We start from the raw sequence: 16,815 nt of genomic DNA, 5'->3' as shown, positions 1-16,815 counted from the left end.
AGTAAAGTTTTTATTTAAAACCCTTTACCCCTGGGGTAAGTGTGTCTACTGGATTAAACTAAAATTTTATTTTATTAAAACCCCTTTAACCATTTTTATTTTTTCTGTTTGAAATACTTAAACCTACGTGTTAGTACTTACGTTTACAAATGCTGTCCGAACAATATGTATTGGTCGGACAATCGCTGGTAACTTGACAAGGTACTGGCAATGGTTTACAACCATTAACCCGGTCAGCGGGATTGCCATCGTAACCATTGCGGCATGCACACTGAGCTTTATGACCTTTCGGAATACATTCCGCATTTTGGCCACAACGCACATTAGCGCAAACATCATGACATTTAGGTACACCATTCAATTGTGTGCATTCAGCATGCGGTGGACAATCTTCGTTGGTCTCACATTCCACCGAAGTACGACAACCCTCGTTGTAGGGATCGCCAACAAGACCAGGTGGACAAGTACATTTAAATGAACCTCTAGAATTGCGGCACCTGGCACCAGGTCCACATGGGGCATCTTTACAGAAATCAATGACATCACAACGTACTTTAGGATCACCGGTGAAACCAGGTTGGCAATGGCAGACTTGTTTGTGATTCTCGGTGGTACAGAGAGCATTGTCGCCGCAGGGTTGTCCAATGAGACAGGCAATCTTACACATATTGCCATCACAAGTCTTGTCATTGGAACAATCATCATCGGTATTACATTCCACCTTGCGACAACCACTCTTCGGATCACCAAAGAAGCCTTCTTTGCACTCACAATCGGCAGCATGGCTGCGAGCAATACATTCGGCATTACGACCACAAACCGCGCGACCTAAGCATACATTTTCACAACTGACTCTACCATAGTTATCGACAATACAATTTTCATTAGGACCACAATCTGAGTCTTCTCTACACAATACTTCCTTGGTACAGATATTGTTCAAACAGAATTGGAATTCAGGGCAAGTAGTATTTGATTTGCAGGTAGGTTGACATACTCCTTGTATACACAGTTGATCAGCAATACAGTCGCGATTGGATGAACATAACGACGAACAGATACCGTTGGAGCAAATGCTACCTGAAGCACATTGTACGTCGGAGTTACAGTACTGCAATGGAACACAACCCAATTGGGGATTACCGGTGGTACCCTTTTCACAAGAACATAAGCCAATGTGATTTTGTGCTGTACATTGAGCTTGAGATCCACAGGCATTTGGAAGTGAGCAAGGATCCACACATTTGGAGTCTAAACAAGTCTTTTCGCTGGAGCAATCGTCGTTGTCAGTACATTCAATATGAACACATTCAATTGAAGGATCTCCACGGGTATTAGCAGGGCAAGTACAAATAGCACTGTGTGACTGAGCAAGACATTTAGCATTAACTCCACAGGCATTTTCGCGTTCGCAGGGACTACGACATCTGGAATTCTGGCAACTTGCCGAGGAAGGACAATCTGAGTCAGTTAAACATTCATTAGGATCGCGGCAACCAGCATGAACTGGATCACCAATTAAACCTTCGGGACATTGACAAGCAAATGAGCCAGGTAAGTTTTGGCAGAATGCTGTGCTGTGACAAGGACGGCTTAAACATTCATCTATATCTTCACAAACTCCATTGTTTAGTTGGTAGCCTTCATAACAAGTACAAATAGCTTTATGATCGCCAACATTGCAAGATCCTTTACCGCAGCTAATCAAATCACAAGGTCTGATGCAACGATTAGTTTTTTCATCGCAAGCTCTATCGCCGGCACAATCATCATCATTGATGCACTCCACCTTGAAACAACCCACTGAGGTATCATAGGGGTCACCCAAATGTCCTGCAGGACACTCACAGAATGCTTGATGTTGGTCAGCATGGCACATAGCATTTGTACCACATGATGTAGCCGAACAAGGATTTGAACATTTATCATTAATACAGGCCAAAGCAGTTGAGCAGTCTTCATTTTTGTAACATTCTTTGGGGGCTGAGCAACCCTTTACATAACCATCACCAACAGTACCTTCAGGACAGATACATTTGAAGGAGCCAGGGACATTTTCACATTTAGCGGACTTATGGCAAGGTGCTTCAGTACATTCATCAATATCCGCACAGCCGAAAGGAGTGCCAATGAAGCCTTGAGCACATTTACATTTACCTCCTAAACATAATTCTGTAGGAGGACAATCTGCGTCTGAGTCACAGCCGGGTTGGCAAGTACCATCGTTGTTACAAATTTCTCCGGGTAAGCAATTATTACTAGTGTAGCAGACCTTGCGGCATACTTGTTGGTAACAACGCTCTCCCACAGCACAGACTGAAGTCTTTTGACAGGGTAAATTACACTGGTTGCCAATACACATATGACCACTGGGGCATTGGTTGGTTGCTAGACAAGGAGCTGGTACTCTAACACATCCTTGCTCGGGTGTAGGATTGCCTTCAAAACCTTCTGGACAGGAGCAGTGACTGCGATGATTGTCAATGTTGCATAAAGCATTAGGTCCACATACACCTCCCGCTTGACATGGGTTGGCACATTTATTGTTAATACAAGACTGATCGGAAGGACAATCTTTATTGCTGCGACAACCTATAGAACATACGCCTTTAAGACAAGCTAAACCAGGTCCGCACTGACTGTGATCTAAACATGATATAACACAAACATTTTGTACACAAGCTTCTCCAGAGGAACAATCGTTATTTTCGCGGCATATAACACGACATTCGCCATTGTAGCAAACCTCACCGCCGCAATCAACATCCGAAGAACATCTTGATACGGAGCGAACACAACCTTCTTTGGCAGACTCAGCTATAGGTTGGAATCGGAAAGGACATGAACATACTGGTTTACGATTTACTACTTTGCATTCAGAATTGGGTCCGCAAGCATTATCACATGGATTAATACAACGACCACCGGCGCAAATAGTGTTAGCTGGACAATCAGCATCTCCATTGGGACACTGACCTTCTGGACGACAGCCCTGCTTAATTGGATCGCCAATGAAATGTTCTGGGCATTTGCAAACTGGTTTATCTGCAGTGACTTCACAAATGGCAGTATGATGACAGGTACCTGGTGTGCAGCCTCCAGTTTTAGTACACTCTACTTCGGGAATAGGATTGGCTTTGAAGCCAGGAGGACATTGACATACAGCTCTATGGTCTTCAGCCAAGCAAATGGCATTTTCACCACATGATTCTTGATCACAAACGTCGAAGCAAGTGTGAGTCATACGATTGCAAAGTTGATGTGTTGGGCAATCTTTGTTGTATACACAAGGTACACTCTGGCAACCTTGGAAGGGATCATAAGGATCGCCTGCGAATGGACCAGGAGGACATTGACATTGAGCTTGATGATTGTTGGTAATACAAACAGCACGAGGACCACACTTGACTGCTTCACAGGCAGGTCTGCAGGACAAAATTTCTTCAGGACCATATTTAATACAGGCTTCAGATTCTGCACATTCGGCATTAGAGCGACATTGGTGTTTTTGTTTAGGTTGACAGCCGTTACGATCATTGGGATTACCCACAAAACCTGGCAAGCAATCGCATCTTCCACTATGTTCCTTGGCCACACAAACTGAATTGGCTGGGCATGTAAATTCATCGCAAATGGAAACACATTTCAAAACACCTACTACATCTGGTCTACATGCAGAAGAGGTGGGACATTCTTGGTCAGTGGTACAATCCGGCAAGCTTGGTTTCTCACAGGCCGATTTAACAGGATTCCAAACATAGCTGTCTGCACAGCTACATATGGCATTGCCGCTGTTATCAATTTTACAAAGTTCATTAGTACCACAAACCACCTTTGTGCAAAGGTGAACACATTCTTTTGAACCTTCATTAACTGCTGAACAGGTGTAGCCTGATTCACAATCATGATCAGATTTGCATTTATCTTCCATATCGGGAACTTTTCTTTCTGGTTGACAACCCGATTGCAAATTGCTTGGATTACCAAAGTAACCCTCACTACATATACAAGAAGAACGATGATCGTTGGCGACACATAGGGCATTGGGGCCACACTGAATTTTCGAGCAGGCATCAACACACTTACGTAAACCTTTGCTAAGTTGGAAACAAATTTCGGAATCCTTACAGTCGCCATCATTATTACATTGGCCTCTAATTGTGCAACCAGTTTCCTTGTTATAGGCATCGCCCATATAACCCAGGGGACACAAACATTTTCCGGAATCGCAAACTGCACGTGGTCCACAAGATATTTTAGAGCAGAGATTTTTACATTGGCCATTTTCACATGAATAGCCATCAGGGCAGTAAACACGTTCATTACATTTGCAATTATGGGGATCGGCACAGAAGGTATTGTCAACTGGTTGGCAACTTGTAAAGGGATCTCCTCCGAAACCAGATAGACACAGACACTCAAATCCACCATGAGTATTAAGACAAGCAGCGTTTTGACCACAAGGTTTGTTAATACATTCATCAATATCATGGCAACCAACGTAGGCGTTACCTGCGAATCCTTGAGGACACACGCATGAAATTCCATTTCCATCAGATCTACATTCAGCGTTAGGACCACAGCTGTTAGGCTCACATACTGTTCTACTTTCAGCTCCACATCCTTCGTAGGGATTACCTGTGGTGCCGGCATTACAAGCACACACAGCAGTACCATATCCATATTCGCAGTGAGCATTGAGAGCACAAGGAGGATTACATTCGGCATATTTAATTGGAGGCATACATATCAAATCGGGATTACCGATAAAGTTGGGTTCACAGACACATTTTCCACTTGTCTTATCACACATTGCACCTACTCCACATACTACACCTTCGCATCTCTCTTTGCAACGACCGTTTATACAAATTTGTTTACGATTGCAAGGTCTAGCGGCAGAACATTGATCAGTTGAACAGGAACCACCAGGGAAAGGATTTCCAAGATAACCCTGAGGACATTTACAGGTAGGGCCTTCAGAAGTAGGAATACAAAGTGCACCTTCACCGCAAATTACATCCTTACACTGTGATACGCAATCTCCTTCGGCATCCTTAACATAGCCGACACGACAGCGACACCAACCAGCATGGTTTTCAGTTTCACAGAAAGCATTTGAACCGCATAGTAAACTAGCGCAGGGGCTGATACATGTACCTTCGACACAGGCCAGGTTGCTAGCGCAATCATCATTGGTGGTACAAGAACTTTTAGGTTCACCAGATTCCAAAATGCATCCACTCTTGTAAGCATCCCCAGTGAATCCTTTAGGACAAACACACTGATAACCGCCCTTTTTGTTAACGCAATAAGCACCATATGCACAAGGTAAATGGGCACATTCATCTTCATCGGTACAGCCCAACAGAGGATCTCCCTTATAACCCACTTCACACATACACTGAGGTGGATCGGTAGGGGTACATTTAGCATTAATACCACAAGGGAATCTTTCACAAGGACTCTTACATTTGTTGTTATCATAAGGATCCAGGAAATAGGGAGGAGGACAAACGCACTCTCCAGGTTGCACACACTTTTCATTAGTATTACATTCCTTGTCGGCGGCACATTTACGTTGAGCTGGTGAACATTGACCATTGTAAGCATCACCAGTATAGCCATCGGGACAAATGCAGGAGAATGAACCAGGTTTGTTTATACATTCAGCTCCATATGCACAAGCTTTGCTGCCAGGGTCGGAGCATTCATCTACATCAACACAGGAACCATCAGACATTGTTTTGTAACCCTTGGGGCAAGCACAATAACTAACACCTCCAGCTATCGAAATACATTCGGCGCCGTTGGGACATTTTTCGCCGCCATTAGAGCAACCGGCTAAAATGCAACTGTTTCCTACCAATTTGTAAGGAGCTTGACACTGACATTCTGGGGAATTGCATTGTTCGCACATAACGAAGGGATTACCATTGAAACCGGAAGGACAACGGCATTCGTAACTGCCGGGAAGATTTTTACACAAAGCATTCAAACCACAGGCGGGCTTGGCTCGAGTAGGGGAACATTCATCGATATCTTGACATTGACCGGTACCTGGATTACGTTCATAACCCTGGCGACAGATACAAACGCTGGTGCCAGTATATGAATCTGGTACACAAGACTCGCCAGGAGCACAAGGATTGGAATCAGAACAGGTGTCTGGGGCACGAGGAGTAACACAACCTTCGCGATAAGGATCTCCCGATGCGCCACTGGGACATTGGCAGAGATAAGCACCAGGTGTATTTGAACAAACAGCATTTGCAGCACAAGGATTAGCTTTGCATTCGTCTATATCATTGCAACCACCAGGTGTTTCTGGACTGCCAGTGAAACCTTCAGCACATAAACATTGGGCTTGACCATTGGCCAACATACATTGGGCATGAGCACCACAGTTCTTGAATTCACAAGGATGTCTACAATCATTACCAATATTAGGTTCGGGACATAAACATCTCTTGGCTGGATCACATACAGCATTGCCAGGACAATCATTGTCATCGATGCAGGTTACAATCGGAACACATTTTACTGTAGGATCAGGGTCTGGTATAGAATCTTCGGGACATTTACAGGTATAGCCACCATTCATATTAATGCATTCAGCACCTTCACCGCATTTGTTGCCTGTTCTACATTCATCTACATCTACACATTTTGTAAGAGGATCTCCTGAAAATCCGGCTGGACAAGAGCATGAAAAGCTTCCCAGTGAGTTGGTGCAAGTGGCATTAACGCCACAACTGCCAAAAGGACCATGTACCGTATCACATTCATCAATATCTACACATCCAGCGGCGACATCACTAGGGTTGAATGTCCAACCATCCTCGCAGATACAGTATGCTTCATTACCATCTGGTTTACAATAAGCATGCTCACCACAGTGAACATCCTCACAAGGTTCCTTGCAGCCAACTCTAGGGGGAGTGCCCACATAACCAGCCTCACAATCACACCTATATGATCCAGGTGTATTTGTACACTGAGCATGTACTCCACAAATATCAGCATGTGTGCGGCATTCATCGATATCCACACAACTGGATCCCAAAGGTTCAAAACCATCCAAACAGAAACATTGATTTTCTATACACTCAGCATTATTGGTACAATCGAAGTTACTGGAACATTGGATATTGACATCCACTTGCTCACAGGCAGTCTTAGCATCTGGTTTACCAGCAAAACCTTGAGGGCATTTGCATTCATAACCAGGTTCCTTATTTTCGCAGATAGCATGGGTACCACACGGTTTTTCCAAAGTCGAACACTCGTCAATATCTGTACAACCGCGGAAGGGATCGCCGGTATATTCGGGTTTGCAATTACACACAAAACTACCGATTGTGTCAGTGCAAACAGCATTTTCGCCACAAGGATTATCTTGACATTCATTGATATCTGAACGAAGGAACGAACGATATGGGATTTAGCAAAATAACACAAATTGGGTCACGCAGTGGAAGTGAGACATTTAGTTTTTTGGGTTGATTTGATTTCATTTTTTTGTGTGAAAGCCATTAAGCAATTGTGTTTTAATTTTTTTGGTTTGTTTTAACAATTGCACGGTAAAGGTGACGTGGTGATAAAGTGTGTTGTTTATAAAAAATTTTTGTAAAAAGGTTAATGAAATTAGTGTCTAATAATTATAATAAAAAAAATCTTAAAACTAAATAAGAGCAGAGAATAGCGTGAAAGTAGAGCAGCAGTAGAATTTGAGAGAAATAACGATAAAGTGATAGATGTCAAACGATTGTAGAGTAGTACTAATGAAATGTTTGAGAAAAATAGTGAAAGATTCAAGACTGAAATAAAGCATGATAGAAAAGCTCTTTTTCATGAGAGAAAGAGAAGAGCTTATGAAAAGCTTACAATAAGTTTTTAAAATGTTGTTGAAAATTTGTAAGCTTTTTGTATGGTGCTGGGCGAGGATTTGTTATAAAATATAATTTTCAAAAGTAGGCTGAAGTCATGTAAAGGAATTAAGATGATCAGTTTTAAAAGAAGGGATTTTTGAATTTTTGACTAATTTTTGTTTAAAAAAGCTTTTAAATGTGGTAGTTGTTAAACTTTAAAATAAAACTTTAACGTTGTTTTATGCAAATGAAATAGGTGTTTAATAAACATTAAGATTTTGTTAAAAAGTGGTCATTAATCTGTTGAGATTCAAGCTTATCGATTGTTAAAAGTTATAAAAGAATCTTAAAGTTCCCGCAGTTTTGCATTAAAAGCAATTCAAATATTAAAGTTTATTAGAGCTTTTTTTTTTTTTTTTTTTGCCAAAGTCCTAAAAGCTTACAAATTATCCTCAAACAACATTTTAGCTAATAACTAGTTAGAAAAAAAGCTTTAAAGCTAACTAATATTAATGATACTAACTTTCACAATGCAAATAACCCTGGCCTTGAAAGCCGCTTGGACACAAGCAACGATATGAGCCAGGAAAATTAATGCACTTAGCATTGGTGCCACATTTAGCGATACCATCATTCATGTTACATTCGTCTACATCTATGCAAGCCAAACCGGCACCAGTTTTGGCCACTAATAAAGCTGTATTTTCTGTATCTGTATTTGTTGTAGGTGTATTGTGTGTTGTTTCAAGCAAAGTAGCCGTTGTTGTATTACGATCATCGTATGCGAAATTTTCGAGCATAAAACCAGGCGGACAACGACATGCAAAACTACCGCCCATATTCACGCATTCAGCACCCAAACCACATGGATTGTTAATAGAGCATTCATCGACGTCTGTGTTTTGTTTGTGTGTGTTTATTGGGTTTGTTTTGAATTTGTTTAAGTGGATTAGTTTTTTTTTTTGTTTTTATTTGCCATAAATATTTTAGGTGAATGTTGTTGTAATAAATAATTAAACCATTATTATTATTAATGAGTTATTTGCAATAATTGTTATTATTGTTTTAAAAATTATTAATGTTAAACCATAATGAAGTCGTGCGAAAATGTTGAATTGCATATTGATGTAATAATGAAGTGCCATTCATTTCAAAGAATTGAATAAATTTTGGGTTTTTTTGAAAAAAATTCAGTCGAAATTGAGTTGTTCGATTTGGTTTTTTTTGGTGGGTGCAGTTTATATAAGAAAAATACAATGAAAATACGAAAAAATTTAATTTAAGCTTTAAATTCTGTTTGCTTGCTATAGAAGGCAAAGAAGCTTTAAAATGATCAAAAACAACACTTACCTTCACAACCTTGAGCCGGATCACCAGAATAACCATCAGGACACAGACACTTGAAACTACCGTCTGTATTCAAACACTGAGCATTACGTCCACATGGCGAACGGGCACATTCATCAAAGTCAATGCAGCCAGTTTCTGAACGTCCATCGCCTTCATAACCTGCAGGACAGTCGCAGCGATAACCGCCCTCCAGATTAGTGCATATGGCGCCAGGACCACAGACATTACCATTACTGCATTCGTCGATATCATGACAACCATCGTAGGGATTGCCGTAAAAGCCTTCGGGGCAGGTACATGTGTAATTACCGGGTGTATTAATACAATGGGCATTTTGACCGCAAGCTTGAGGATTTCGGCACTCATCGATGTCTAAAGGTATAAGAAAATGAAAATATAAGTTTAGATTATTATTTTTTTTTGTTTTGGTTTATTTTATAGTTTAATTACTTACCGGTACATAGTACTTCACCATCGCCTTCATAGCCATCTTTACATTTACACAAAAAGTGTGCTGGTAAATTGCAACATTCGGCATTTTCAACGCAGAGCTGTGCTATTTGTGGATCTTGACATTCATCGATATCTGGAATTAAAATATTTAAAAATTTCAATTAGAACAAAATTTTAACTTCTCAGATATAGGGTTAATCTTCTTGCGCTTACTTTCAGCTAAGAAGTAGCTTAAAATCAAAACTTCTCCAGTTTAATCCTAGAGAAATTTGGAATCTCTTTAAATGTTAAGTGAAAATGATCTTGGATTTAATGATTTATATAAAAAGTCTTAATAGGTGCCCAGTTAACAGTGTACGAAGGACCATTGTGTATCTAAGTTCCCACAGAAGGGGATCTTAGAAGGAAGTACATAAGAACGCTAAAGCGAAATCGCTTTCAATATGTTATAGTCATATAACCATGATAACCTATTTAGAGGTCCTTTGATCTCATTAGCTGTGGTCCTACAACATCCAAACTTAATATTGAAACTTAGTTTTGCTAAAATCGAACTCCCCTATAAAATGTACTATATAATATGATCGTGTGCTTTCGTCTGAGTCCAAATTAAAACTATCAAAACTGAACACAAAACCAGGCTTGGGGGTAATGATTACATAATGTAATCCATTACATAGTTAATTACAATTACATGTTACGTGTAATTGAGCAATAACCAATTACAATTACTTGTTATGTGTAATTGACCAATAACCAATAACAATTATGTACTTGTAATTGTAATTGAATTCTTGTCAATTACAATTATTTGTAATTGAAGTTTACCAATTACAATTACTTTTAATTACAATTTTGGTATTACTAATTACAAATTACAGATAATTATAAGGAAAAAAATCACAATTACATGTAATTATAATTGGAAAAACTTCAATTACATTACATTCTAATGTAATTGTAACATTTCAATTACAATTATTCGTAATTGAAGTTTTGTCAATTACAATTATTTGTAATTCGAGTTTACCAATTACAATTACTTGTAACTTCAATCACATTACTTCAAATGTAATTGTAATTGAAAATATAATCATTACCCCCAAGCCTGCCCAAAACTCTGTTCTAGACTTGTTAACAATTTTACAAGTTTTTGCCAAACATACCAAATATTTTTCAACATTTTACTTTATAATGAAGTCTATTTGCTAAAAAAAATAAACATTGAAGAATTTAACATTGAATCTAAAAAAATTGTATGACAAAGACATACCACGCAATTTTTCTGCTCGAATGACGACAGTCAACGTACGCATTTCTTAGAATCGAAAAAAAATCAAGAAAAATCACAAAATGCAGGTGGTTGAGATTTTAAAATAAAACTTTGATTGAATGTATGATTGAGTGATGGTATTTAAAAGACAGACAGACCTCCATGTAACATTTAATGTTACGCATACTTAACATTGATGGGGACATTTAAATGTTATATTTTATGGACATTTTGTTTTTTTTTATAGAAAAAGACATTGAAAATATACGGTTTACGAATTTTATAACAACTTTTTTTTTAATTAGAAAGATTTTATAAGATTTAAATGTGTTTTTAACTTGCAATAGAAAAAAAATGACTTTCTATGGAAAGTATTTTTTTTAACTAATACCAACAACTTTAGCTTTATGTTATTTAATCAAGTGTATCATTTCTTGGTCTTCAATATTAAGACAGCTGTCAGTTTGTAAATAACTTTAAAAAGGAAAAGACAAAACATTGTTTCAGTAACTAAAAAACGTTCTCAGGGTATAAGAAAAATTGCTTGAAATAAACTAATTATTTGGTTTGTTATTAAGTAAAATGTGTGAATAATTGTTTAATTATTATTATAATTTAATTATATGCTATTTAAGTTAAAACAATTTTACGCATAATGATTAATGTGACATCATCATTTATATTTCAGTTATTTCAAAATATGCTTTTATATTTAAACGTTTCTTTTTTTTCAAAGTTAAGATTTTATGTTAAAAACTATATTTTTTCATTTCTTAACCTTGATATTGTCTTGCTGTTATGCTTTTATTTTTTTGTTGTATTTTTATCTATTGTTAGTTATCTAATATGGGTTTTATTTAAATGTATTTAAACGTTGCTTAGATGCGTAACAAATAATTAAGCTTTATTCTGTTGTTTTTTTTTCCAATGTTTTGTTCATTAGTTTAGACCCCCTCCCTTACAGGTCTAGCTGATCAAGTGGAACTTCTGAAGTGGCAAAATATTTTTTTTTATAAAAGTCTTTAATTGCAAACATGTGCGTAGTTTACTTTTAAAACTTCTAAATAATTAATGATTTTTATTTTGCGAATTTTTTGCTAACTCTTTAGAAAGACTTCAAAATTTTTAATATTCTTTGATTTATTTTCATTAAATTTATTTTTCGATTATTACCCTTAACACCTGTTTGTGTCTTAAGTCTTTTGTTTTGTGTTAATTTTTTATGTTTTTTAATGAAGCATGCATAATGTAATTACAAATTTTAAGTAGTTTTTGTTTTTATTTCAGCTCATTAATTTAAGTAGATTTGCCTTAGGCCTTTTTTTGTGGCAGGAACTGTTTGGAAACAGAAAGCTTCTGTATGAAACATGTGAGTAATTTGTACATTTATGTATATGACCTTCATCAAGGTGATAAATATGATGTCATTATGGTAATTGTCATAATATTCATTTGTCACCCTATAAAGGGGAAGTTACTTCCCTTTCCAATGGCTTTCGACATTTTTGGAAAACATAAAAACAAGTATTGCAATAATATCTCTCCATCCATAAGTCTGTCCATCTCTATATACATATACTGGGCCTAGTGAAAAGGGTACATGTATGTGGAAGAGCATTTACTATATTACTAGTAGTACGCATTATAGATTACATAAATCGTTAAGAATCGTATATATCTATGTATATAGACGATTCTGAGGCTTATCAAAATGTAGCATTCTTTATTAAACCTTTTTATATAAAAGTCAACTTTATCCAATCGAAATTCTTTAATAATTAAATCATTTTATTACTCACATTAACAATTTAGACAAATTTACTTTTGCAACATTAAAAAAACCTTCAACTATGCCACAAAACCGTTAACTAATGTTAAACATTAAATGCACAAAACACAAACTCTTCGCTGAGCAACAATATTTCAAAAAGTCTATCAAGACAAACCAAACTATTAAAAAAAACGTGATATAAATTTGAATATTTTACCACCAATGAATTGACAAAACGAACACATTTTTCATATACTCACTCAACAAGTTTCTTTTGAAGAAATATATAAATAAAAACCAAAAAAAACTTGCAACTCTGTAACAGCATTAAGAGTTTTGAAAGTACAAAAAGAAAAAAAAAAATCAACTTGAGGTTCCCACTAAAATGTAAAAGAAATATCATTTGCAACTTTTCCAGAATATTTAAAGAACTCCAGAATAACAGCAACTAGCGAAAAAAAACACAACACAACCCAACACTCACTCACTACAGCTCAAGAAACCAGAAGTCAATGAAAAAGCTTAAGAGGAAAAAAATGCTAATGTATACGCATATAAGTTTCCACTTAACCTCATTTCTTTCAAAACATGTCCAATGCATAAATAAATATAAGAAAAAAATGCATTTGCACATAAACATAATTCAAAAAAAGCTATATACAGGAAAAGCAAAGAAATGTTAAAAAAAAAAAAAATTATTAAAAAAAAAAGAAACTCAAACCCAACTCCAACTAAGGCCTATAAAAATTGCATAATAATATCTGTCCGTCTGTTCGTGTGGCATATAAATATGCATACGTATAAAATAAACATTAAAAAACTAACTGTGTTTAAACCTACAAAATGCTTCTTAAAATATACAAACTCATCTTTATGGCCATAAATATATACAAAACAGGTGCTGCCTGTTTTTTTGTGTGTGTGTGTGTATGTTTACACAGCTAGAAAAGGAATTGAAAATGACATTACAAAAAATAGCATTTTATGCGTAATAAATACCGGCAAATAAAATTATAATGGATTACATACCATTCCAGTCCAGAGTATGCAAGTGAAACACGATTTCGGTTTTAACAGCGGGAAGTGTGATTAAAATAAATATTAAATAGCGTGTTTCTTTTAGAAGATAAAACCATATGTAACATATGATTTGTAAGTAATTAAGTTATTTTTTACTTGTTAACATTTCAGAAAAGTAGAAAAGTTTCTGAACTTTCTTATACTCATGGGAAATAGAATTAGAGCAAAATATTTTCCTGTAATATTGAAATTATTGGGAGCCAGGACTAGGTTTTCGAACATGAAATTAGCTCTCGTGATCCTCGTTGTAATCCTTTGACACTTTTTAGAGAATTGATTATCTTCTTGCAAGTATGATAGGAATTATAATTTCGACAATTTAAGTTATTCGGAAGATCTGTTACTGAGAGATGAAAGAGATTTGATCAGAAGTTTAGACTGATCTTATTGTTATATAAATATCTCTGATTTTAATCTGTTCAGTTGTAGGCACTCTTTAATTGATTTCCTCTGATAGGAATTTTAAAGATCACAACTAATGTTATTCTGAAGATCTGTTACTAATTGATCTACCAGATCTGATCAGAAGTGTAGATTGATCTTATTGCAATATGTCTCTGGTATTAACCTGTTAATCATTTACAAGAAGAATGAAAGGGATCAGTTCAGTTGTAGACATTTGATTTCCAATTATTTCGTATAATATTAATTTAAAAGATCATTACTGCTGTTGTTCTAAAAACCTGTTACAGATTGATGTAACAAATTTGATCAGAAGTGTTGAACTTACTGCAATGTGTCTCCGATATCAATCTGTTAATTCTATACAATAACAATGAAAAGAATCAGTTCAGTTGTAGACACATGATTTGGAATTGATCTCCTCTTATTTGGTATTATGATTATTTCTGAGGTTAGGTTAGGTTATGTGGGTTGCTCGCTAGCAAGAGAGTTCACTCGGAAGCCTTTCCCTAATATTGAGAGAATGGTTTCCTTCCCTAATTTCGTTGACTACTTGGTTCGTTCGGTCTCCATGAAAACCAGCCGGTGCTTCGAATAAAACTGATCTTGTTTATTAGTGACGCATCTCTGAGACAGTCTAGATCATGGAAAAGAGCTCTACCAAGTCAGAGTAGTCTGTGCTCTTGTAAGGCACAGACATAGAAGGTGTTGTACCGATTTCACTTTTTCGTCCAAGCAGCTTCTACAGTAGCTATAACTTGGATAGCCCTTACGTTCCGACATATGTCCAGTCATACAGTGCCCAGTAATTATACGAGTTTGAAGCCTAATCGAGTTCTTACTAAGAGACAAGAGAGTCCTAGTCCTATCTGTTGTCAGAGTGGGCCAGAGCAGTCTCGATATTCTACAAGTGGTAATATTTGACCACCTGAGTTTCGTCTCACTCAAAACCCACCCATCTATCAATTTTGATAGGGTCGTCAGGAGAGTGTGAATATCCTTTTGCGCAAGGGTTTAAGTCTGATTACTTCTGAAGTTGTACTGAATTTCTGTCACAGATTGATCTAATAGAATTGATCAGAAGTGTAGATAGATCTTTTTGCAATATGTCTCTGGTATTAACTTGTCAATCCCTTGAAAGAAGGATAAAAAGGACTTGCTTAAGCCGCTAAACATCTAGATCCTAAAAAGATATAAATTGATCGCAAGAAAACTACGGTCAGAAGAGATTTACCAAGCTCTATAAATATATGGATGAATAAAGAATAATAGGAAAGAGACTGACAGAATACAAGACCAAAGATACTAGCAAGTTGAAACAGATCTGCACCGTATACATAATAGTTGAATGTACCAGAACTTGCGTCCTCGATTGTAAGAGAAAAGGAGAAATAAACTTAAATTAAATGCTTCTAGAAGTTCGGCATCCAGTATGGTTTGTTCATGATATATTCATTTTTATCTAAGAAGACCAAACAGTAAGACTGATACGGCAGTATTAAACCGTTAAGCAAAACCTCTTGGCCTTGTCTAACGGTAGTACAAGTTTTCAAATTCTTTAAAATCAAGCCACACTAATGTTTATCAAGCGTCAGCATAAAGCACTTGCTACAGGGAACAGGTTCAAAAGCCGGTAGCGTGCTCATATCTTTTACTACTAATCCTGATTCTAAAATAATTAAGCATTTTCAGTAGATCAGGTTCCGAATAGCAAATGAAAAGTAATTATGATAAATATCTGTAGATGAAAGGAGTCAAAGCTTAAGAGCGACATTGGCATTTTTTCTGATATCAAGAGAGGACTAACTTTTTACTGAACTTTAGATGAATGATCATTTTTCTGAACATCTGTTGATAATCATCACATCAGTTGATATTCATGTTCATTAAGAGTGATATTGAGATTATCTCTGGTATCAAGAGAGGAATGCCCTTTTACTGATCTTCAGATGGATGATCTTTTTACTGAACATCAGTTGATAATCTTCACAATACTGTAGTATTGTTAAGGCCATGTCACTTTCCACTATGGTTTCGTTGATCCCCTAATAAGAACTCGACGTTATAGTGATCGTTTCAAATTAACCAATTAAAAAAAAAACACTAATTTAAAACGCATTACCTCTCTTAGCTGTACCTTCTTCTTGTTATAAGAAAACTCATTAATTTTATAATTGAATGGCGATAAGGTCTTCTTTAAGTGCCGGAAATTTTTCATTATTTAAAAAAAGCCTACCAAAGAACTAATTTTATTATTATTTCGTCTACTTAATTTTTGTTATTTTAACTATTTTAATTTACTTTAAAAATTTTGTTTCTTAAAATGGCCTTGAAAATGTTTGTTTACTTAAGAAAAATAAAATACATTAATGGTTATTTAAAACATGGTATAAAATTAAGCCTACCGATAAACATAATGAAAATGTAAATGGATTTCTAGACAAAAAAGTGAAATCTAATTATTTTATTATTAGTTTCAAATGATTATTTTCATTTTAAATTTTCTATTAAAACTAAACAAATTTTATTTGTTAATATAATAAAAAACAAGAAGTTCAATTTTAACGAACTTTATTAAGATAAAAAGGGGAGTTGAAAATGAGTATGTTTGGAAC

General features: G+C 36.3%; 1 protein-coding gene across 1 annotated transcript in view; it reads right to left on the bottom strand.

The window, feature by feature from the left end:
• LOC119609406 overlaps positions 1-16,815 on the bottom strand; it is a 261,260-nt gene that overhangs the window by 82,961 nt on the left and 161,484 nt on the right. Inside the window, exons 7-10 of the mRNA XM_037964168.1 lie at positions 9,676-9,807; positions 9,222-9,593; positions 8,395-8,766; positions 142-7,416 (exon numbers count right to left, since the gene is read on the bottom strand). Of these exons, the coding sequence (XP_037820096.1) occupies positions 142-7,416; positions 8,395-8,766; positions 9,222-9,593; positions 9,676-9,807 (8,151 nt within the window). The remainder of the gene's footprint in view (positions 1-141; positions 7,417-8,394; positions 8,767-9,221; positions 9,594-9,675; positions 9,808-16,815) is intronic.

The sequence above is a fragment of the Lucilia sericata genome, unplaced genomic scaffold (assembly GCF_015586225.1).
Source record: "Lucilia sericata isolate MDLA Ls3-8-SP2 unplaced genomic scaffold, ASM1558622v1 Contig000023F_arrow, whole genome shotgun sequence".
NCBI classification, from domain to species: domain Eukaryota; kingdom Metazoa; phylum Arthropoda; class Insecta; order Diptera; family Calliphoridae; genus Lucilia; species Lucilia sericata.
Note: the sequence above shows the minus strand (reverse complement) of the source record. Positions and strands in the feature narration are given on the sequence as shown.